The sequence below is a fragment of the Leuresthes tenuis genome, unplaced genomic scaffold (assembly GCF_036924035.1).
Source record: "Leuresthes tenuis unplaced genomic scaffold, fLeuTen1.0.hap1 SCAF_3, whole genome shotgun sequence".
Taxonomy (NCBI): domain Eukaryota; kingdom Metazoa; phylum Chordata; class Actinopteri; order Atheriniformes; family Atherinopsidae; genus Leuresthes; species Leuresthes tenuis.
In genome coordinates this window covers 8,075,360-8,099,982 of record NW_027325357.1, presented here as the reverse complement: position 1 = coordinate 8,099,982, position 24,623 = coordinate 8,075,360, and the positions used below count along the sequence as shown (strand labels likewise).

Below are 24,623 nucleotides of genomic sequence, written 5' to 3'. Positions count from 1 at the left end.
ACAAGGTTTTGTCTGTCCCTGAAGACCAGTGTGTGTGTAGTACTTTAACCAGGCATGTCAAGGTTAATTCAACAAATAAACTTATTTTATTCAATCTCTCTGTGATTTTATGCTGGAAATCAATGATTAGACTTCCCTGAAATATACACGTAATCTAAAGTAAAGTATTGTTTTTCGTCAGTAATCAAAGTTTGGCAGGATAACACATAAATGTTTCAATACTCTGAAGAAAGGGTGCAGAATGAAAACACACGCAAGACTAGTCCTAAAGTAGATGTATACAGATTGTAAGCAGGACAGACTTCAGTGCAGACTTCACAGAGGGCGCTTGCAGGCTTGAATGTCTTTTATGACACAGGGCAAGCACTGACATAAGGGCCAGACAACTGTCCACCTTTAAGGTTGAGCGGCTGTGCATATGGTGTGGCTGTGGATGACAGCCAAAGAGAGCATGCATTGATGAGCCCATATATTCATCCCGACTCAGTGAAAGCTAAAGAGGCGAGGCCCAGGATAGAGCTGTGGGTAATGAAACAAAGAGCATCGCTGGGTTATAGAGACGCATCATAGGACACCACAAAAAGAGTCATATTGATCACAGCCACAACATGCGATGTGTGTTTGCAAAGCATGATTATCAACTCAGTCGTTTTGAGGTCAAGATTTACAAGCATGTGTGTTTGCATATTTACATTTTTTAGTTGTATTTTTAAAAAGTCTTCCAGTTAAAACAACCTACACTATCAGCTGCATGGCAAGCCTCCAGGTCCTCATCCCTCAGTTTGTGCAATTTGACCACAGTCTCCTTTCCGTCTGTGCATGTTCACTTCTTTTCTGTCTCCTTGAGGACATGGTTTCCTGCTCTCTGTTTCCTGTCCTCCTCCATATGGACCCCATCCCTCAAATCATTCTCATTGTTTGTCAGGTTCCCATGGCCCACCAACAAAAGCAGTGGGAGTGGGACAGTGGAACAATTGACTGCACCCGTATGGTCTTCATTTTCCTGACCACAGTGCAGTCACAGCCCTGTTGTGTATTTCATTTGTGTGACTGAGCAGTAGAAAGAATAGAAAGAGAGGGTAAAGAGGACAAAAAGTTGGAGAGAAATAGTGCTGCAAAAAGAAAAAAGTCAGTGAGGAAGATGGACACCTTCCTGTGTTATCATAAAACTGCCTCTTTCATTACAATTTACTATTTCAGCTGCACTAGGACACTGACTGACGATCCACTCTGCAGATTTTTACCCTCAGGTCCTGCACTTCTTAAAATCCTTTCAGTTTAGTCATGAGCACACCTATTCTGCCTGCACCTCTGAAACCCCAGTCTAGTGATTTCAATCAATAAATCAAATCTCCCATTCCCAGACCCCCATACAAACCATGACTTTAAAAGTTCAAGTCATTTAGCCATACACTGGAGAATTTCCCCACTCGCTCAACTCTCTGAATAAGCTGTAATGAATCTGCTATTTGCACACAAGAATATTTGACTAAGGCTTTATTTGCTGTAAGCTTAACATTTTCAACCATTTCAAGGGAAGCACGGTTGCTGAGTAGCTGCAGCCACTGAGGTGCTGTTCCATATTTATTTTGTTCAACACTGCTCCCCCCTTCATAAAAGCATCCTTCAAATTATATTTGTCATCACTGCAGATAGGTGTCTTACAGTGACTGAATCGAAAGGCATTACTATTTCTCACGAACAGTCTTGACGCAGCTGCCTGAATCCAATTTGTGAGGCTTGTTAGCCTTATAGTGAAGTCTTCTGTTGCAGAATAAAGGTTAACATAAAGTGTTGCAGCAGCTGTGATATCACTGATGTCCCCCTGAACTTAGACGCACACTAAAAATCCTAACTTCTCAGCATTACTATGCTCTGCAGAATATTTCTGCAGAAAATCAATTTCACTCAACAACTGTTCAGTGCTTGCAGCTGCCACAGGGTTATCAAAGGTATTGTGTCATTCCAAACATCGTTTGCTGCTTACTTGCATGCTCGCAAGTTGCGACATACAGTAGAGGCAAAAGTCTGCAGTCCTACATACAAAATAAACGATGTAATCACAAATCACAGATGGGCAATGTTTGTGCTATTTTTCACAGCTGACATATTTGACATATCTAATGTTGACATATTAGATTTGTTGTTGATCATAATACATATACACATTACTTCCATATAGTGTAGTGACGGTGATATCAGATATGCTGAATTAAGCCACTTTCAGACAAGCATTCCTCTCCATTAACCTGACAGCAACTTAGGAGGACTTCATGTCTGAGTGGGCGCAACAGTACTGTTACAAGGTCAGAGTTAATGACATTTACATGTCACTCGCAAAACAGCTCAAGTTTGAACTACATGCACTTACAATAACAGATGGGCTCACACACGTAGTGGTGGGTTATAATGGTGTATGATCAGTTTTACAGAGGAATATGATAGATTACATAAATCAATTATAACACCACTATCAAATATTTTCACTCCCTGGACCCCGCTATCATTATTAGGTGCTTAAGATTCTTTTTCACATCCCCTAAGACAAAAGAACTGCACATCTCACATCTCAATCGGAAAAAAGAAACTCAGTTATTTTGCATGTTTTGGTTGAATTTTTCAGCCTCTTCTCTCTTTGCCACACATACAACACACAGCACAGAGACAGTGTAACAGGTGATGTCACCAACATGATGACAACCAGCATGATCAACTTGGAAGTTTCAAAATGTCCACAGACTATGACCAGGGGTGATAACACAGTGGTGTCTAGTTAGTTTCCTTCAGTTTAGTACAAAAGTTAATAATGCCGCAGCCATCTGTCTGACTCAGGCATTGCATTATTATTGTTTATGTGTACTTTGCTGTCTTTTGTTAAGCTTTAAACATAGATGTAACGCAATCTAGAAATGTCTAAAACTACTAATTGAAAAGTGATGATAATTCAGTACAGTCGTGTCATCTTGAATGTTCTGATTATTTTCACTATTATTTCACAATTTCAGGTCTATTCTTTTTACCAGCCAAACATGGGCTTTCGGTTCTATGTGAGTTTTGAATGATTTCGGTGAGCATTCTTAACAGACATCGAGAAAAATGGTTACAACAAATAAATGGACGATGCTGGATGTTGTTTCATATGTTTGATAGTTCAGGGTCTTTGTCATGCTTGCTTGGATTTGTTCCTGAGCATCACTTTAGCAGAGCCACATTTCTAACCTCAAATGTTCATGAATGTTGCAATAAATTGTTAAAACCTTGATGCGAGAGCACCGACTGATATGCTAATGTTTCCTTCACTGGGACCTTGTAGCATTTTGCTAACAAGTGCAAACTGTGCCAGTGAAAGTTGAATCCCTTTAATTCTCTTGAGAGTGGAATACATTTAAAGTAACATCAGTGAGAGGTAATGGCTTTTACCTGGATTCACCTCATTAGCGTACATCAAACAAAGTGAAAAGGACCCTTTTGTTTTCAGCATAGAGTTTTCGAACAGGGTCACACTAATCAGCCTAAATTAATCACCTTAGGCAAGAAAGCTGTGGCATATGATGACTGAAATGTCTTGTTATACCTGGAACAGAAGTAGCTTAATCAGGAGTTGCTGATGACTACATCCATATGCTGCACAGAGCCTGGATAGTGAGTCTGTTGGTTATCCACATGACCTTTCACCCGAGCGACACCCTCTCTGTGGCAGGCTTGACCTTTGCTGCTGGAATGATCCGCTGATGGCATTTATTGTCATGCCTCATTTCCACTGAGGCTGTCCATTTGGGTGTGATGGAATAGGATTGGAGAGGTGACCCTGTGCTCCTCGGAGGCTCCTGGGAGTCTGAGATCATGGCTGCTCGTTCAGTCAGTGTAATGAGTGTAAATCTGGCCTTTAGAAACTCTGCACTTTACTGCAGTCATGATGGATGTCTCGCTCTGTTCACCCAAACTTACATCTCACTTCCTGAATGCATTCAAGACTACAATCACTTTTTTTCCCAGTGTTTTTTCTTATATTTCAGTTTCCTTTATTCTGAATCTTTCTTTTTTTCTCACCTAATAACAGTGTCTTTCTTCCTCCATATCTGTGTTTTTTTATTTCCCTTGACAATTCTTCTGCCTTTGCCTCACACTTCCCATTTTCTCCTTTTCTCCCTTTCTTATTTTCAGGCTATCTTGTCTTTTTCCCTGATGGCTCATCAAATGAAGGAGCTGCAGTGATGCTATCTGTGTCCCCAGTCTGGACCTGTGTGTGTGTCTTGTGTGTCACGCAGTTTGCTCCTCATAAGACTGAGGCCCCCAGGCTAATGTCACAACAGTCCTCTCACACATTTCCTCAGTCATGCTGCATGCCGTACGACTGTGCAGTAACTAGAGCCTACGGTCCTCCTGAGTCAGTTCAATTAGATCAAAAACTGAGCCTTATAGCAACCTTGATCAAATAAATCTTTACAGTATCACTTGAAGTGATTTATGATGGACAATGAGCGAATCAACTTCATGAATCTCACTGAGTGGGGTCATCCTTAGTCTTTGGGTCTGGTGTAAGAGATCCAACTGTAGTGTATCTGTGTTCTAGACATCGGTTTAGCAGCATAGTAAGTAAGAGCTATGTTTGCTTGCCTTGCTTAGGATACGTCATTCTATGGATACATTTCGTGACTTTAAAACTCAACGTAATGGATTTATTCTCTGCTTCTATAAAATCCACTCTTTTGTAATTTGAAGCTAAAAATATTCATCTGTTGGCTGAGTTGAATGCTAACTTAATCATCAGTTAATTCTTTGAGTTATTCTTGCAGGGTTTGCAGCTCTTCCACCAAGAGACACTGCATTCCTCAGCCCAAAATATTTTGTTAAGCTCTAATTATGTTGCACAGTTGTTAGCTGGACCATGTGTTGTGTTCGCTGCCAATGAAGAGATTTTTCATGTGCAACCAGGTCTGTAACGATTTATTCATAATCATACAGTATAAAGGGGATTATTTAAGATAATTGTGATCATTTGTCTTCATTGTTGGGTGAAATTAACAAAATCTCATATTTCCATATTCTTTTCCACCATTTGATAGCTGCCAGAATGATAAAGCTGACACCCCTTAAATTACACAGTGGTCCCTGTATTTTGCTGTAGATGGCATTTCTGCATTCCTTTGTTTACAAAGCCTTAAAAGTAAACAGAAATATACATTTACATTCCAATAGCAAATGTCAGTAAATTACTGTTATTCATCTTAAGGTGTATGTGAATTGTAATATTTCTTTTAGGCTTTTACAGTAATAGTGGCATATAAATGACCAGAAAGTGACAATTTACAAGTTAATTGAAATTCATTATATAACAATTGATTGCCAATACAATCATGAAAGCCCTGTGTGCAACATGGCTTTTCTTCCTTCACTTATGAAGCCTAATTGTGCTAACACAATCAAAATGTGCCCCGGGTTCTGTCTTTTTATTTTTGGCAGGGCAGCTGGTACCACAGTTTCTTAGGGATTTACATGTGACTATGTGGTCAGAAACAAATGCAAAATAGTCTGGAGAGACCAGTAGATTTTCATTCATCAGTCTAACCCGTGGAATAATATTCAACACCTAAACAAAGATATCTTCATTATATTTGTAACAAGGAAAGCTGCACATCAACTGATAAGGGTGTTGATATGTTTTTCTCGCTCTCAGCCGCCATAAACATATCAAAACCAACACTGAGTTAGGCCTATTCCCAATTTCCACCATTGGCCCTATTCCACTATTTACCTGGGGTAAGGTGACCTGTTTCTTTTGGGGATCAATGAAGATTATCTAGCACTTCAACCAGGACACTGGGAACTATTTGGGTGTTTCCTCCTTGATCTCCTACTCTATCTGCAGGACCATGAAGAGGAATTGGACCTTTTTCAGACCCACTTCATCTATGGTTCTCCGTCCCTTTTTGTTCCGATTTACTTAAAATCTTAAAAGACAAGTAAGTCCTTACATCTTTCAAACAGATTGTACTTTCCTAAAATGGCAGAGTGTTGTTTTTTTGCAAAGGTCACTGAAGCATGTCCATGTTAAAATAAACTACTCAACCAGTGTTCTTTGATGTAGTGGAACATGTCTTCCAGTGTCAAGTGTGACCAAATTAGGTCTTTTCAGTAGTTTGTCAGATAACAGCTGAGGCCTGTGGCACAGGGATACCTAATATGAGGTATCAATTTCATCAATTTGTGCCCGTCTATAGGCTGCAGAGCAAAATTTAACGCTGCGTGATTACATACCTTTGTTCAGCCGCATAATGTCCCAACATAATCACCATAATATACTTAACATACCAAGTTATGCTAATTAGATCATTAATTGAGCTGATTATAGTGTTAATTAGTGTTAATGGATTAAGGATCATTATGGCATCAGTGATGGTGAGACACAAAAATGGCTACAAATGATGTGATTTCATAATGTTTCTCTGATGGATAACAGATTATTATTTTCAATGGTTACCTGCAGAAATATTTTAACTAAGGCTAAGCATTTATAGTGCCATCCATATTTTTACACATGAAAATTGGGACATTCGTCATGTAGCACTGTCACGGCTGTCAAAACATCTGCCTGAATCTGGATTGACATGAGATATTTGAGCTCAGATTACTCGGTTATGCAGTTAGGCTGGAGGCAGCTTTGGGAAATAAACCTGCTGTCACAGTGATGTCATCTTTGCTTGAGCCCAGAGGTCTGGGTTTTTTTCAGGCTACAATCTGATGACAGAGATCTAAAGACGTGAGACATTATGAGACTGTGAAGGTCTAAGTAAAAGATTATACTAAGCTGCACAACAGAAAGTGTAGATTCTGTGTTTTTGTAAAAGTCTTTTCATTGTGAGTCTCCTGCAAATCCCCAAACTTTATGAAAGTTCAATGCAAAGACACTGAAGTGCACCTTCATTGTTTTGGTGTCAGGCCTTCAGCGTGATGGACAACCTTATTTTGTTTAAATGTGTGACAGCGTGCAAAAGTTTGGGCACCCATAGTCAAAATATTTGATAGTCATCTCCAAAAGAGTGAACATTAAATATTACATTTCTAAACAATATTAGTGTTTATATTTTAGAGTGAAAAAAGAAAATTATACAAAAGTTTGTGCAACCCCATGTATTTTAATGTGCTCATTTAATAACGATTGCACCTTAATTAGCTTTTTTTGGAGGCTAAATTTAGAGAGTTCAAACCCCTTACAACCACTTGAAAATATTTTTTTTCTTTTCTTTCTGTAGTCTCTTAAAGAATTGGCAGTGAACTGGAATACCGTTAAGGTCTGTCGTAAAGCACTTTGAGAAATGTTTGAAGGGCACGTCAAAACTCTTGATTGCCTTTAAGACTCTCAGGAATTTTCACCAGAAGAAGGTAAAATAGAAGCTCAGGAAAGCATCTTATGAAAAGAAAACCTCCTTTTTAAGCATGGGGTTTGTTCCTGCCAGTGGGACAGTGAAAGGGAAAGTGGAAGGGATGAAAATTTTAAATTACATATTCTGAAGATGAAAAGTTGTTGGTTTCTACAGCAGGATATGATCTAAAAATCAACAATGAACTCCCTCAAGAGGAGCACACTGAAGCTTTTGCCATGGTCATCAAAGTCCTCCAAACATCACTACTGAAATACCATCTTAACCCTGCAGCTAGAACTCGAAGGACCAAGGCAAAATGGATAGCTCACGAATTTCACAGAATTAGATACCATTTAAGGAAGAATGGGCAAAAATCCCCCAAATAAATAACTGAAAGAGTCTTTGTTGGCTACAAAAAGTTTTTAAAAGCTTTGAATCTTGCAAAGGGGTGTGTTGTCAAGCAATGACTGTGCAATTTGTCCAAACAGTTATACTAGAAAGACATTGGTTTAAAGGTTTGTATTTATTTCTTTGGACTTCCAACTACTCATCCACACTTGTCTGTTTCTGTTTTACTTCAGTGCAGCTAAGCTTATTTGAAGGAAGATGATGTACACATTCTTAATCTTACATAGTAAGCTCTGATTGCACAAAAACAACTGTTAGTGAGCACATCATCAGAGCCATTGTAATCACACAAATCTGAGGGTGACGATTCACAACCCTGGGACCAGACAACATTTTGCATCAGTATTCAGAACCTAATGCTGAGAGGCAGAGATTTCATTGGATCACCACCAGCCATGAGAAGTCATTGTTGTGCTCTGGGCAGGAAATGATACATCATCAAAAAGATCTGGTTTCATCTCTTGAGAATGAACAATTCACTGTAAACTACCAAATAATTCTTGTGGAAGAAAGATAAAGCCTTACATGCTTGTCTTCAACTGTCAGAGTGTTGCTCCTCTTACCTTCTTCAGTCGTCCACCCCTGGTGCCCAGGAAGACCACACTGTGTCCATTGTAGACATAAGAAGTGACAGAGGTCAGCCTGTCCCTGCTCTCAGTGAACACTGTCTGACCCGACACCAGCTGGGAACCCCCCAGGGGTTGGTTTATATCCAGTCCACAGAAGTGATCATCAATGGGAACAGGCTGTGGGGAGAGAGGTAGGATGTGAGGATGAAGAAAACATGAGTAAATAAAAGAAAGAAAAAGAGGGAAAAAGATAAGGAATGAGGATGAGAGATTAAAGAAGGTAACTGAAGATCAATTAAACAAGATGAAGAGAATGAGTGGGGTACGGAGATCACTGTAGACACATGCAAATATAAGATGAGAATTCAGACTGACTTCTGGTAAGTCTAACAAGCATAAAGTGCACAATTTTCAGGGTTAAAAATGGTACATCAAAAGGGTTTTGGGCTGCTGGGCTTCCCAACAAGCCTTGGAGCAGCTGAATTTATAGAGCAGACTTAATTGCTGATGGCAACACGAGAAACGCTGAGTATTTTGCGCCTGTTTCTGTGATTTTTAGATTGCTTGATCTGACATCACACAAACACACAGCACATGAGATGTCAGGTTTTGATTAAGCATCAAGGAGAGCTGCATGCTTAGCAGTCCAATTGGATCTACTAACATGCACCTCAAACCTTTGCTAATTGCCTGTCACTTAGTATATAGAAACACTTTTTTAGGGCTGTTAATTTCTTAGTTCACATCCCCTACTTCTTATGCACTTCTTATGTACTGTGCTTCTTCCTCCATCAAGTTACATGTTTTTACCGAATGTGATTAGTGAAGTGAGCTTAGCACAAAGTTTATGTATCACCCCACCTGACTCTTTCCCCTTCTGACCTTTAAGCTTATAAATAAAAAAAATTAATTAAAAAAATCTATAGAGTGTTAAACTCTTTTTCAAGACTATCAATTCAAGGCTAGCAATATAGTGACATATAACTAAAATACATTTACTGGAATATTTTTCATATGTTTTCAAGACTGCAGTGTCTGTTATGTGTTCATTTAACAAACTGATATATGTTACTTTGCTAAAGTTCTACCACCATAGGTTTATATGACAGCATTATAATAATCTGTAAAATGAATACTAAATACTAAATGTTTCTTCAATACATTGCATCTTTTACAAAAACATGTAACTGACATTCCAAGCCAAGAAGAGCCAGCTGATACCAGCAGACAATCAGTGCTCACAGCCAGAATTCAATCACAGTTGTTTTTTGACCCTATCTGAATTCAACAGTAATGCCAAATCGGAGCCAAATCTAATTACCGTTTTTAGGATTAAATAAGGCAGTGTTAAATCCTGTCTGCTTCTGCAATCTGCCAGTCTAAAATTCCAGAAATTAGAGTGTTACTGTATGACAGTAACACAATGAGAGAAGCATTGCCAACATATCTATCTACCGGTATGTATTTTTACATATATATATCATGGTAGTCATGGTGTTTGGGAATCATAATGCATCATCTGTCCAACATTAAAGCTTGTTGTCAACCCAGTTTTCATCTCAACCCAAAATCCAATGTTTGTCCAACGTCAAATGTATTTTCTTCTGTTTAACTGACACTGATTTCCAACAGGGAACACTTATAAAACAAAAGTCCTTCTTATCAGCCTTAGCTTCGCGTACACAATATTAGCGGTAGCATTTTCAGTGTGAACATGAGCACATTAAAATATCTATCTAATCTCTTAAATTCACCACTGTTAATCTTGAGTATTTGTAACTTTTTACCTGTCAGTAAAACAGCAGACAACAATCATCCTGTTTTTTTTTTTAATCATGATCCGTATAACAGTAGAACTGGCATCAAAACCATACTAGTACGCCTCTGGAAGCACTATGCAGTTGAACTCTGACTAACTAAATAATCATGTGTCCAATAAGATGCAAGAGTGGCCAATTTTTTTTATATTGCTGTCCATTTTAGAAACAAAGCCTTTTGGTTATGTGCACCGAGACCGAATTTATTGAATCATTATGTGTCCTTTTTCTCCATTAGCTGCTTTTATGAATAACATTACATGTTATTTATTTGATAGCATGGCGTAATCACAGTACAAGTTGAGAATCACCAGAGCAATTTATGTGATTGATATCTTTGTTTTTATGATTCGCTTTCAACTCATTTCCATGAGGACTGCTTATTATGCAGAATTATAGCTCTCACAAAGGCTCAGACTTGGACATTTACAAGAAAGCCCTTTTCTCAAGATCAAGAACAGGTCTCAGAGGGTTCAAGTACTGCTGACAGCGACAAGAACAGAATGAAGAAGATGGGGAGAGAGAGGGAAAGAAAAGGGAGGAGAAGGAGGTGGGAGTCGGTGCCCAAACTCCTAAATGATATCAAAGCTCCATACAAAACTCCTCTGATTAGCATTGTGAAATTAATCTCCCCCAGCTCTCCTGCTCTAATAGGATCCTGAATCCTGAAGGTTTCTTCAGCATAGCACAGACTGCCTGCCTATAAGGTATTAAGCTGCAATAGAAGTTGTGGGGCAACCAAAAGCCATCTTTTGTAATTATGGAGGATTCATAGCTGGCCAAAATAAATGCATGTCATGGGGTGGGCTACACCTTTTCTACACTCCACCTACCGCCTTGGTGCACTGTACGTCCTTTCCCAGCAGCCAGTGCAGCTCCAGGTTTCCCTCTCCTTGGTAGCAGGATTGTAGCCGCTCCTTAATGCGTGTGTTGATGTCTTGGATGGTGAAGATGCAGAGAGCAGAGTGATCTGAAGGGTCGTGGTACTGCTTTTGTCCCTTAGAGAACACTGCAAAGAGCACGTCCTCCTGGGCACTGATGTTGAGCGACTTAGCCAGCACCCTGCCTGCCTTAGACAGGTAAGCTGCCTGCAGCAGACGGTACTCCTCGCCTTTGTGTATGCACCCCATAGGAAGTGACACATATGAGTGAAACTTCTTGTCACCTTTGCAGAGGCGGATGATACGGGATGTGTAAAAAAGGTCAACTGGGGAGCTGCCTGCAGGCATTCCGTTCTCTGGAGTCTCTGGCTGGACAGTCATGAAGTAGACAAAGCTTCCGCTAGAGAAGCCATAGATGTAATAGATGTCAAAGTGCGGAACAAGAGCCAGTGTGTCTGAAGGGATTTTGATGAGGGATGAAACAAAGTCAGTGTGAAGCTCGTAGTCCAGCATAGCAGAGGATTCTGGGTCACGAGGGAGTTTACGACTGGAGATAGTTGGAAAGTAATCTTGTTTACCACCAACAGCAGTACCAATGTACAGAGTGGCATCCTGACCCTGGGAGGGCACAACAACACCGTACATAGTCCCTGTCTGGTTGTCACTGGACAGATAGTGCTCTTTCTTATGCGTGGGCTCAACAAGGATGAACAAGTCATCCAGCCTCATCAGTTTACAGACACCCTGGTAGAGACTGCCACAGGCCAGCAGCCGGTTGTGAGAGTAGTCGATGAGCAACAGTTTGTTAACATTGTCAGTGGAGGCCAAAGGCTCAGAACAGGGCTGGACAATCAGTGGTGGATAACATGCTTTGTTGTCATACTCTGGCCCTGTATCATGAGACACCAGGAGGGTGAGATTAGCAGACAACTTGTAGATTCGGTTGATGGCGCCAATGTACAGAGCCCCAGTAGACTGATGCACTGTCAGATGGTTTAATGACCATTCCTTCCTCTCTGATTGAAAGGTGTTTATAGTCTGTCCAAGGGTCGCCGTTTGATTCATACAGATCAGAGTCAATAACCACAGGGCAAAGGGCCATGACATGACCTTTAGAGGACAGTGACCTTTAGGAAGGCTGTGGTAAGTCCATCCTTTATCCGAGCACATCCCCATCCCCACAGGGCTCCAAAAAATGCTGAGCTCAGACAAGTGGGATAGTGTGCTAGCAAGGAGCAGGACTGCGCCGAAAAAGATGAGCTGAAGTGTGGTCTTGTGCTTCAAATGTTATCTTCACATAATTCTGAAAAAGAAAAAAAAGAGAAAAATGCTTTTAAATTCAAAAAGAAAATCCATGATTCTTTCAAGTGGGACACACTGCCTTCAAGATTTCAACAGACATTTTATCTAAAAAGTCAGAAAATATATGTGCATATCATCTCCTTTATCTCTGCATAGTCAAACATATGAGAAATCAAAGAAACAAGTAATCATTTGTTTAAACTGTCTCCACGAATTTACTAGCAATGAAGAGATGGTCCAATATCCCCCCTTTCTAACGGGGGCTCATTATAATTGTCTCTTTGTAAAAGAAAACTAACTTGCCTGCCACTTGAACAAAGCACTGACACAATGTAGCAGTGCGTCCCGTCTGTTTGGGTGGCTAATTACATGATCCAAATGTATTAATTATGCATACATAGTTTGGGCTTCCTGTTTTCCCTTCTCCCCTCCTCCTTGTTCATTTAAATGGTTGAATCCAGAAGGAATTAATCACTTTCCACTGCGGTCCATTCCTAAATTAATCAGGCTTTTTCCTGGGACGGCATGGAGTCATTAGAGATTCAGGGCCAGGCAGCATCAACTCTCACACTTCCCTGTTTAATTTCATTAGCATATTTTATGGGGATATTTTCACAGAACAAGCAATGTCCATCAAACACGTGATTGACTGAAAGATGGATGAGTTAAACACACAGATGATAAATGGGTTGACTGATTTTTTTAATTTTTTTTCCAGTTGATATTACTATTATTTAGTCTGATGGTGCTTCAGATGTAGATGAGACTAAATGAGATTATTATAGAAAAAAAAAAGTTTGTATCTCAAAATAAAGACCGGGGGTTAAAAGAAGTCGATATAAGCATTATTTATAATCTAACATATGTTGTTACTTCAATTATGTTCATTAATGGAATAAAAAACCTGCCTTGAAAAGAGTTTGCACCATAAATTGAGACATCCACATCACCCAAATCTGTCTGCATGTCACCAGAAGCTCTTCCCTCAAAGGTCGTTTCTTTCTCCTCTTTGTTGTCTCCATTATTACACAAGAGCCCCCTACACACTCTTCTAAAACATTTTTCTCAATCAACCTGACTCACCTAAATGCCTCTTTAAATTTCCTGCTGAATGCTAGAAGGCTTTTCCTCAAATCCAACTGTCCTTTTTGGCTGGCATGAACATAAACAGGGTGTTTTCTCAGCGAGACTTCCTGGTATAAGTAAAGGTTAAATGAAGACAGCCATGTCAGATCCTAATGTGGGGGTCATGATGCAGTGGGTGCTCTCAATTGGCTGACTAACAGGACGTCCGGCTGCGTTGAGCTGGAGCCAGCGAAGAAGCGGATGGACTGATACTGAGCTGGCTGGGCCAACTCCAGCTCCACTCCAGCATCTTCTGTCCATCTGTCCCACCATGCTCACAAAGGGGGGCAAGTCACTCAAGTGTCTCGACCTACTCTGCTCAATTTGGCAGGCTCAGTGTGAGCAACTCCACCAATAATTGGCCACTGAAGAGTACTAACTGCCACACACTGAACTGCCGCATTCAAATTTGAAGTTCAGTGTTTGCTTTAACAGATGACATTGAGCTAATGAGCCGATCCTATAATGCTTTTCACTATCTTTAAACTCTTTCCCTTTACTCAAAATGTAACATGAGAAAAGCTTCTTTCCTTTTCGTTTCTTCATTTCTTCTTTGGAGAACATGTTGGCTTTAGTACTTACATCATATCTATTTTGGGCAAAACACCATCCAGTAAATTCCTACTGGAAATCCCTCAAATCGTCCCTGAGCCAGTTTTTGTGTTAATTTGTCCTTTTCATGTGAAAAAATATTCAGACATTGTTGACATGTTTTCAGCAGGCGCAGGGATAATATTTAGTAAAGCAAAAAGCTTAGACCAGTGGTCATCAGAAATATTTGTACCCTGGTGTGCAAACCTTTTTCCGAATCTTTCTTCTGTTTGCAATGCAGGCTTTTTAGAAAAAAGAATACCATGCAATGCTCTAAAGCTCCATTTGGAAGTGGATTCATTAGCTTGTTCATTGCATGCTGTTAAAGCGCTATAAAATTAATCACTGACTGAGATGTCTCTGTTTCGTGGAGTACAGTGGGGTCCTGTTAGTCTGAATTTCTTTTATTTGAGTCACACAGTAAGATTCCAGGTAAAGAACTTTGATATTTTTTTGGGGGCGCTTTATCCAGAAATCTTTCTCCAGGCCTCAAGCACTCTCCTATTTTTATCAAGAAATAAAAAGTAAGACTGTGCTCTTGAGGTCCAACTGTAAATAACAGATAAAATGATATTTACAGAGCCAGATTTGAGCCTGGCGTGACCTTAAACAACAGACCCCAGCAGTGCCACCCAGAGGTTAATTTGGTGTTGAGAATATCCCTCTCAAATTCTGTGAGGTGTTCCAGAACAGAGGAGAAATCAGGAGCAGAGCTGGGCAGGCATGCAGTCCAGCAGCAGCCTCATCATTTCATCCATTTCTGTTCTACCGGCTCTGGTCACGTCTAAGGCGTGCAGTCATGCTGCTCAGTGTTTACCCTGGATTATAGAGACAGCTCTTCGCCCTGCGCAGTCCTCCCCACTGAATTCTCCGCCTCACCACTCTCAGACACACTCCAGTCCAGACGTGACTCATTCACACTCACACACAGGAACATGGTTTCCAGAGGCCACTGGGGACGCAAGCTCTCAGCGGGCACCAATCACAATGCAAAGGAGGGAGAAGCCGGCCTCTTGTTCTCCACAAACATAACCCTTTGACCTGGATCAAGATCAGTGGAACCAAATCCATCCCGTAGGTTTAGCTTTTATTGTGTTGAAATGCTGTCACAGCCTCTGTAGCACCTTGTGAGGCATGATTCATGGGACAGAAGGAATTGTCACTTATTTTTATATTTATTTAATCCATCTGCCTTCAGAGATGAATTCAAATATTCAGCTATTTCCTTGTTTATCTTTATACATCGGTTTTATACTTTAGGTTTGACTGCATGATGTGTTTAGTTAGCATTGTTCTTGTGGTAAAGTTGCAAGCTCCAGTTAATTGAAATGAGCTGACAACACTTGAATTTTTTGGAATGCTCTCCATAATTTCTGTTGTAATGACGATTACAGGTTTGCGGACGGATACCTTATGTTTAAATTCCAAATGGTCAAAAAGTCCCAATTTTGAATTAAGATTATTTATATATTTTTTTAACTTTCTCCTTTAGTGAATGTAATATTTTCAAACACCAGGGATAGGATGGCAACATGATTTTCTTATCTCATAAAACAATGACAGATTTAGCAGAAACAGCACGGTGTTCGACTTTATCTTGTTTGTGTTTTGGTATTATAGATTTGTGTGAGATTGGGAACACTGCTGACAGACTGTGTCGTGATCTTTCTAAAGGTCAGAAGATAGATCTATGCTCTCACACTTAGTCAACAATGGGAGTCATTGTCACTCGCTTCAGAGGTGATAAAAACTGTTAGGTTTTTTTTGCTGTTGTTTTTGTGTCCTAGATTTCTAAAGCTGCACAAAGGCAATAACAGTATAAGACCACGGGGCGGAAATCTGTCAGAACTACAATAGTCATAACAGCTTCTGTCCTCATGATTACAATCTGGCTGTGCAGGAGAACTTTGTGAAATTTTTTTGCACCTTTGGGTTTTTGGAGATATGAAAGAAGTTTGTAGAAGTTTCCTCTTGGAAATCAGTTTAGATTGTGAGGGGGGAAAACTGCTGCTCTATTTCTAAACAGTGTTTGCACTTTTAACTTCTAAACTCACGTGAGATACTTTTGTCTGAGGTTTTCAGCAAATACACAGAGAAGAGTCTATGGGGGAAGGGACAGTGTTGTACACGTTACACATGAATGGGCTGGGAGGGCGCCAGACGCAACAGAACTTGACTTCCAAATGAATAAATGAAGGCAATTAGTAGATCTGTTTACAATGTTGTGGAGACAGAAGTAGGTCAAACGTGGTAGACAGAAAGGAGGAGGGAGCCAGAAAGCCAGGGCCAGGGGCTGTCGCTGGTACCTACAGTGATGAGTCTGGGAATTAGGACATGAAAATGCCGTCTTTATTAATGATGACTTTTAAATTAATGTCATAGTGAATCACAAGGGACCAGTGGAGTTTATTAGAAGAAGCAATGTTTTGTGATCAGCCCACCGTGTTTTATCTGTGGCTGCATTGTGGAGGGGAGGCCCGGGGCGACGGACTCGGTCTTCCTATCACAGAAACACAGACTCAGGCCTCAGAAGGCATAATGTGTAACATGCATGCCCACACTGCAGACACCCACGGGATATGTTCAACTTGAAGCCACACAGTGGAACTTTATGATAGCCAGCCTCCAGTTAATTTACTACAATGTAAATTCAAACAATGGCATTTTCCCCAGATATTTCTCTCAATGGGGATGGGGGATCTCATAACAACTTATTTATTTTTTGGATTACCAATACTGATACTTTGAAAATCGCTTGTCTGTGTGTTACAGCATTGTTTTCATATCAGCCTTTTCTCAATGCTTGTTGTTTAGTTTATTGGTCAGTACAGTTATTGCAGGGTTTAGGACTCTCTAGCCAGCCACTAATCTTGGTAGTAGAGTAGGGGAGGATGTCTGCAGGGAGCAGTAAAACAGCACTATGTCTTTGCAACACGCTCTGCTTGTAATAACTGTAGGATGCTACAGGGAGCCTGGACAGAGGCAAATGTGACTTAGGGGATCAGTTCCAACACATCACCACAACACTGTCAGCAGCCTGCTCTGCAATTCATGCCATTATCTCAGGTTGTATGCATTATACATGCAGATACACTACTATATCTGAAATTGCTGTTAAGAGCCAGGAGCAGATGAAGGGCACTGCTGCCACTGTTAGATTTAACCATGCATGCCTTTCTCCTCCCTTCCTTCTCCTCAGTTCTGTCTTCTCCACCATAAATTTCATTGTCAGTCTTTCCTGGTTAATGGTGACCTCAAACTGGCTCATCTCAACTGCCGAAGCCCTTGCATTGCATATATGATGAGTGTAGAGGGGAGAGTCAAAGTGACCCCCAGCGCTGTGATGAAAACCCATGCAGTTCGAGTGCAATCCAGAGTCTTCTATAATTCAGCGATTGCAGAACAAGACAGAGTGAGCTGTGTTTGCTTTGGAGCCAGACAGCATGTGTGTGTAGTGCTGTGCTGCATTGACTGCCCAGGACGCCTCATTCTTAGTGCTACTTAGATGCAAGAAGAAAAACAACGAGTAAAAAGAGGAGTACAATGTGGTTCATAGTGATAAGTGGACACTGACTGAAGGAAACACAGAACAAGAGGAGTATAATTCGAGCATGCTCTTACCCTGAGACAGATTCAGAACAGCTCACTAGCTGTGAGCTGTTTTATTTGGCTCAATAACTACTAGTCTGTTATCCATCCTCCAAAATAGCTGTAATCTTATTGTCTGCTCCCCCTCTTCTGAGTCTCTGTATTCTCTCGTTTGAGTGGACTTTCTGTAAAATAAAGTTCTACATTTGCTCAGACAGATTCTCTTACAGATGTGCTGGGCTATATTGCCTTTGCATGCATATATCAAAGGGAACTGACAGTAAAAATACATTACATTTGGCAGCCACTAGACTCCAGCAAATGTATGAATGAGAAAAATAATCAAAAACAGAGATACAGTGCATCCACGTGAAGCTGTGAAGCACATATGTTCATAATTCTCACACCACTGCACACGGAAATCAAAGAACTATTCCAAAGAAGCCTGCATGTTTTCGTTGCTTCCTCCCTCTTTGCCCATATGGCTTTGTGGGGTAGAAGATGCCAAGGTTGGGAGAAGCTGGCACGAATAATTACGATCAAAGAAATTACAATGCAAAAGGAACAGCTGCTACCTCCACTGCTGACAAATCACTATGAGCAAGAGGAGACAGTGATAGACGGCGAGTGAGGCAACAAGGAACAGGAAAGGGGAGGAGAGATGGTACATATACTACACTATTCCACAAGTTTCACTTTAACCTCTAAGTATATCTGCTGCTCCCAAAACCAATTAACATTTAATCCATATTGCAAATGAGGCCTATGGTGACCATTCATTAAAATTCTGTACTAATGCAAGCATCTGCACAGATTATATCAGTCCATATCTGTGGTTAGATCTGCTCAGTTTGTTTCCAAATTTAACTTTTATTATTCAGTCACTTGAATAATTTTTAATAAAATGCACAGAAATAGAAACAGTCTGGATAGATGTGCAGCACCCTAGCGAGCCACCCTACCAGGACCACAGACAAAGGTAAATTTCCCTCAAATATAAATTTACTGGAAGGGACACAAGTTTTTGATTTTTCTTTTTTTTTTGACAAAAGATTCTTCAGGTTAACACTTACAAAGCAGATTACTTTTCTTCACTTTAACCTGTGCTTTCTAACACAACTTGATCCTCAAATTAAAATTGAATACTCTAAGTCTATTAAGCCAAGTCCCACTTGGTTTGTGGCTGCCAAGGGCAGATTATGATGCAGCAGTCTCAGTTGTAGTGCAGATACTCTGCTTCTAGAACATGTAACCTGATGATGACCATTTTGCAGATGTTCCCACTGGGCAATCAAATGTGCAATTTCCAGGAACTGGTTGCTTGCTTTTTTTGTAAGACAATGCCAGACTATGCATTCAGCAGGTTCCACCAAATGATCTTGCTCTCCAGGGAACAAGGAGAAACAAAAACAAGTTGATATTGTCCTGTAATTCTCCAGTTTTGGAAATATTAAGCTTTTAAAACTGTCCTGAGCAATTTGTTTGATTTAAAACTTGTTTTGAAAGCTGGCATAACGCAACGGATAGAAACCAAAGCTCTTTAATTATCATCCTCTTATCACAACAATAAGAAATTGACAAAAAATCACAATACAAGTTTCTAGGAATTCGATGAGATGATTCTCTCTCATTTACAGCTCATATTCAAAAACTGATGCTAAAACCGGGTTTTCTTTCTAATAAAGTCCTTTGAGGCCAAAAAGAGACTAGCTGCCACTCCTTTTATGTCTGTGCGGGATTATGGCAATGTTTGCAGTGCTTACATGCATTGGATACATGCTTCCTCACAAACCTAAAAAACGCTACACAGCACTGTACATTACATGATTGGCTTGGATGATCTGCTTCGTCCTCTCTGGACTTAAACAGTGGCATGATCTAATTCATGAAGCTATTTTGGTCTGCTTCCAACTTATCTACAGAAAAAAACTGAATTGAGGAAAAAAAAAGTATTTAAATCATACGCTCCAGAAACCAGGAGCTGGTTTCATCAAACGCATTTTAAATAAGAATAAACATTTACAATGTGAAACTACACATTTCTAGTCTTTGCATTTTATTTCTGTATCAAATTGCCATATTTCAGTTGACAATTTTTTAAAATTTAATGTTTTTTGCTCCCTGATCATGAGATGTATGAGACTTTATAAAATGAAAATGAGTTTTGAAGACATCCAAACCTGGCATAGATGACTAGTTAAAGAGAAGTAATTTATCACTGAAGGTCTGTAAAAATCAGTGCAAACAAAAGCTGAGATATCATGACTTTGTTGAACAAAGTTACGTTCATTTATAAAATACTATACTCTGCATTTTGCAAGTTAGACTTTCAAAATCTGGCTAATTAAGACATCTTTCAAAGTAATAGAAATACTGATTGAAATGTTCTAGTTTTGTGTCTCCACAGTCAAGTTCAACTAAAGAGTTATACTCATTACAATTTTCATGTGCATAGATACTTAAGTGCACTTTAAAGAAAGAACAGATTACAACTTGTCAAACTTAAAAAGTAATGAGCCATAACTTTTCAGAGATAAAAATATTTCCTCATCTTTGTCAGCTTTTTTACAACCATATGCTGCCTCCTTACACCAGCGCCAAAGAAGATCATGCTAAACTCACACATCAGCAAAGTTATTGCACTGTTTGTATCAACAACGGAGTGACAATCTGGAGGCAATGCACCATATTGCAGGACCGCCATGACTGCATGCTGAGTGCTGCCAAAGCTGCCATCTGGCAGGTGAGCTGCACACTTTCCACTTTTACCTCTCCTCCCTCTAACTTCTCCCCTCCACTGTTTGTCACCAGCTCTCTTTCGCTGTCTGTCTTTTCCAACCTTTATTAGTCTTTCTCACTCTCTATACTTATCTATTTCCACCTCTTACTCTCTTTCTCTCTCACATAAGGTTCCTCATCTCCACCTGTGCATCAACCTCCCTCCGGGCTTGGATAACACACAGAAACGCGTAGAAGTGGGAACATTGAAAGGAGGATGAAGGGGGGGGAAGAGAGGACAACAGCACATCAGCTGTGCCTGATGATCTGCCATATTTTGTTCTTTTTTTCCCCCCTCTTTTTGTCTCCCATCAGTGTCAGTTGCATATCACAGTTTTCTGTCCTCTATCATAGTCCTCTTACTCACCTCTCTTTTTATCTCGTCTCCAGTGTACACACTTATGTATAAAGACACGTCATGTGCACACATAGAACAGGCAAATGTGTATGAGGGCATGCACATGCAAACACTAACACACACAACAGACACTGGGTGCTCGACTTCTTCCTCAGGCTGTAGCATCTGAACAGTCATGTTTAATCAGTGTCTCCATGGGCAACGGGGGTAGCGGTTGGTGGAAGAGGTGAGGCTTGGAGGTGGGGGGTCTCCAACTATGGGTGGTAACAATGAGCTGCTGTGCACTCACACACCGTGTAATTGCGTTACATTCACTAATTCGACTGATGTATTATTGCAGCAAGTGTGCGTCGCCTTTGCCCCTGACCCACATTGCACTCTCTGATATTCAAAATTACTCCAAAATCAATGTCGTGGATCGAACTGGTAGTCATTTATATCAAGAACTGTTTTATTTTCCTTCTTCTTATCCTCCTTTTTGCAGTATTGCAGTGGTGTATTCATCGTTCATTCTCCCCTCGATCCTCTTAAACTTACAGTAGCTCATTAATCTCTGTAGAGGTCTAAGATAACACTTAACTCCTTGCTTGTGGGTGAAAATGACAGAGACAGATGTTCTAAATTACTTCACCCACACTGGTCCAGTGTTGCCTCCTGGGTTAAAAGACTCCACAATAATGCAGTTTCACCTGTATTTCTCAAAACTGACACAGTAAGCACTGTTAAAGACAAAGGAATTAAAACTCAAAAATATTAAAAGCTAAAGAAGCCTCTTTTAAGTATTTTCATATTAGACTAATCAAAATGTGGATCAAAATATAGAAATGGAATTAAATTAGAATGGTTTACCCCTTAAACCTCACAATGTGAACTTTTATCAAGATTTTTTTATATCTCCCTCTACTTCAATCCTAGTCAAAATCAATAAATAGGGATGACATTTGACTGCCTCAACAGCAACTTGTCTTTCGAGAAATTAGACTATGTCCTAGTTATACTGCCTAATCTACAGTTTTAATCACTGTTTCCCTAAGAAAGATTTCTTCTAGCCCAGTTCCTATAAAAACATATCATGCGTAAGCTTGTCGGTAATCCTGAGCTAAAGGGAAGCTGTTCGACCACAGCTCAAGTCTCACAAACAGATATCTCCAAGTCTTGTCATTTAACACCAAAATAAGTAATATGTGGTTTTCTATTTGGACTAAATGACCCTTTCTGATGAGCTGTCCCTCAACTTCGCTTTAGAAGAACAGAAATTATCACAGACCAAACCTCAGCTTCATTTACTCTTATCAATGCAGCAGATAGAGAAAGGGGGAGAGAAAAAATGATGTGGAGATTCATTTAAATCCTAAAATTAGCAGGCAACTGATAAAATGCCGAAGCACATGACAGGCATGAGCACACCAGGAGAGAAGCCAATCTCTTTCTCTCTCGCTCCACAAGCGGCTTTACCCACTCTGGAAGGGCCTGGAGAATAAAAGCTGGTCCAACTGGCCGGCCAGATAAGCCGGACCAGCAAGAGCACACAGAGAGAAGAGGGAGTTCATCTGGTTTGCATGAGGGGTGAGAGTCAAAGAGCTGTGGATCCAACTACCACCCCTTCTCACCCCCTCTGCCACCTCACAGATACACATACACACAGATAGGGAGCTCGAACAAAGATGCACTTGGTCAACAGCATGCATTGTTGAGGTTGGCACTGCTTACACCTCTGCTTGCTTTCAAACTAGGGCTTCATCCAGCTCCTGCCCAGACTTATCAGCTTCCCAGTGGCTTGTGCTGTGCCCTGGCTGCCAAGGCTGCAGGAGGAGGCAGGGCAACTGACTCTATCTCCAGGCTTAATACTTCACACTCCTTTTTCTCTTGACCATTGATATGATGCACTGCTCAGAATAATTCACAAAGTCTGGATAAATCCACGCAAGAAAGCTGTAGCCCTCTTGTACAGTATAATTAAATATATCCCCTGATAATGCTGTAATTTGAATCCAACCTAATACAGTGCTGATGTGCTTTTGTCTGTGAATTTGATTAAAGCAAATGCATTTTCAGAACATCAGCCCACATCTCTGTTTGTCACAGGTGGTCAGTAGAGATATGATAATAAGCATGAAGCGTTTTAAAATAAGTGCACAATGTCAAAGTCAACGCAACTTTCACCTTCTGCACAACTGCTGGGCTGCACCACATGCTGCCTTTCAGCCGCTTATAGTAAAGGATAGACTGCTCACCTTGATATAGGAGGATACTCATTCATGAGTAGCTCAGATCCAGTGATTTCGCAGAGGTTTGAGAAGAACGTCCCGCTGCCACCAGTCCGTCAGTAAATGTGCGAATACAGCCAGGAAAACTGCCGGTTAATATATTCTACGCTGACGCGACGCACAGCTTATAAAGTCAAATGAAAAACAGAGTGCATCTCCCGGCCAGCCGCTGAAGAGGAGATCCAGTATCCAGTGACCCTCAAGCCTTGTTCAGAGTGATTTTTTTTTCCCAATAGGATGCCTGGACCTCTCTCTCTGTCTGAGTGTGTGCGAGGATCCCGGTGCTACATGAAGTCACCCATCAGTTCACTTGCACCTCACGTATGGTGGTGTGCATTTTAGACCCAGCCTCCTTCGCGTCATCCTGTGGCACAAAGTCACATAAAAAAATGAATGTTCATTTATTCATTAAATAAAATAGTAATAATTATTTCTATTGAGAAATACGTAATACATTTAATAAAGAGCAGACATGAACGTTTTTAGATAACCAACTATGCTCCTTTGTGTTATCAGGAGTGGATGGAGATAATGCCAGTGTTAAAAACTCATCTTCTTGTAAAATAAAACCTCTTTCGTGCATTTATAAAATGACTACTTTCTACGTGACCAAACGGGTTGTACATTTTCAAACATGCGTGCACACCATCTCGGAAGGGAGAGGAAATTGTGTTGCAGTCGCTTTCTCGCAGGTTAGGGCGGTTCAATCAGTCAGTCAGAAGCAGACAGCCAAGTTTAGGGCTTTATAATGTAATGCAATCATTCACACTTCTTACAATAAATTCACTTGCTTTTATTTTCATTCAGAAGATCTTGCACTCTGCAGCTCGTGCGTTTTATTTGAAATACCGCCATCTATAGGAAACAAAGTGTAACTATGAGTATTTTTAGACTCAGAGCTGTGATATATATCCTGTGTTTTACATTGAAAGCTTATTTATGAGTTGTGTTTCATTCCAACCTTGAAGGTGTTATGATTAATGAGAGATGGTGTTAGGTGATACAAAGATGTCCTTACTTTTGATGCTAAAGAATCCTGCCCTGCCCAGCATCTATTCATTAAAACTCACCACTTCCACAGATATTGCTTAGGTTGCTGAAAAGCTCAGTAGGCATTTCTCACAGTTTTCCTGATGCTGGTTGAGGGGCGGGCATGCGGGCTCCATCAGCCAGCTGTCTCCCCCTCATTATTTTCTGTTTGGTGGGTTAGAGATGAGTTAGAGATGTCAGACAGGCTACCTGTAAGGGCCAAGCAGCTCTGGGTGACTGTCAGACTCCCTCAGGGCTTACCAGATGGCAGCTACTCCTCACTGGCCCCTCGTCAGGTGCTGAAGTTCATGAACCTCTGTTGCACACACATATTATACTGTAGTGGAAAGGCAAATCTACAGACTTATGTAAAAAATTATACTTGAAGCAGAGCGTGCACAAGAACAGTGCTGCGAGCAGAAGACATTTACTGAATGGATTTTTAGACATGTTTAATCAAGGCAGGTATTTATTCAAAAGCACAACTGTATATATTGAAATATATTCTAATATTACTATTTTTTCAAGTATTTGTAAGTGAGCTTC

The 24,623-nt window shown here is 40.4% G+C and overlaps 1 protein-coding gene across 1 annotated transcript in view; it reads right to left on the bottom strand.

The window, feature by feature from the left end:
* LOC140303047 (plexin-A2-like) overlaps positions 1–23,380 on the bottom strand; it is a 74,250-nt gene extending 50,870 nt beyond the window's left edge. Inside the window, exons 1-3 of the mRNA XM_072381641.1 lie at positions 23,016–23,380; positions 10,992–12,342; positions 8,336–8,518 (exon numbers count right to left, since the gene is read on the bottom strand). Of these exons, the coding sequence (XP_072237742.1) occupies positions 8,336–8,518; positions 10,992–12,215 (1,407 nt within the window). The 5' untranslated portion in view covers positions 12,216–12,342; positions 23,016–23,380. The remainder of the gene's footprint in view (positions 1–8,335; positions 8,519–10,991; positions 12,343–23,015) is intronic.
* Positions 23,381–24,623: the final 1,243 nt, after the last annotated feature.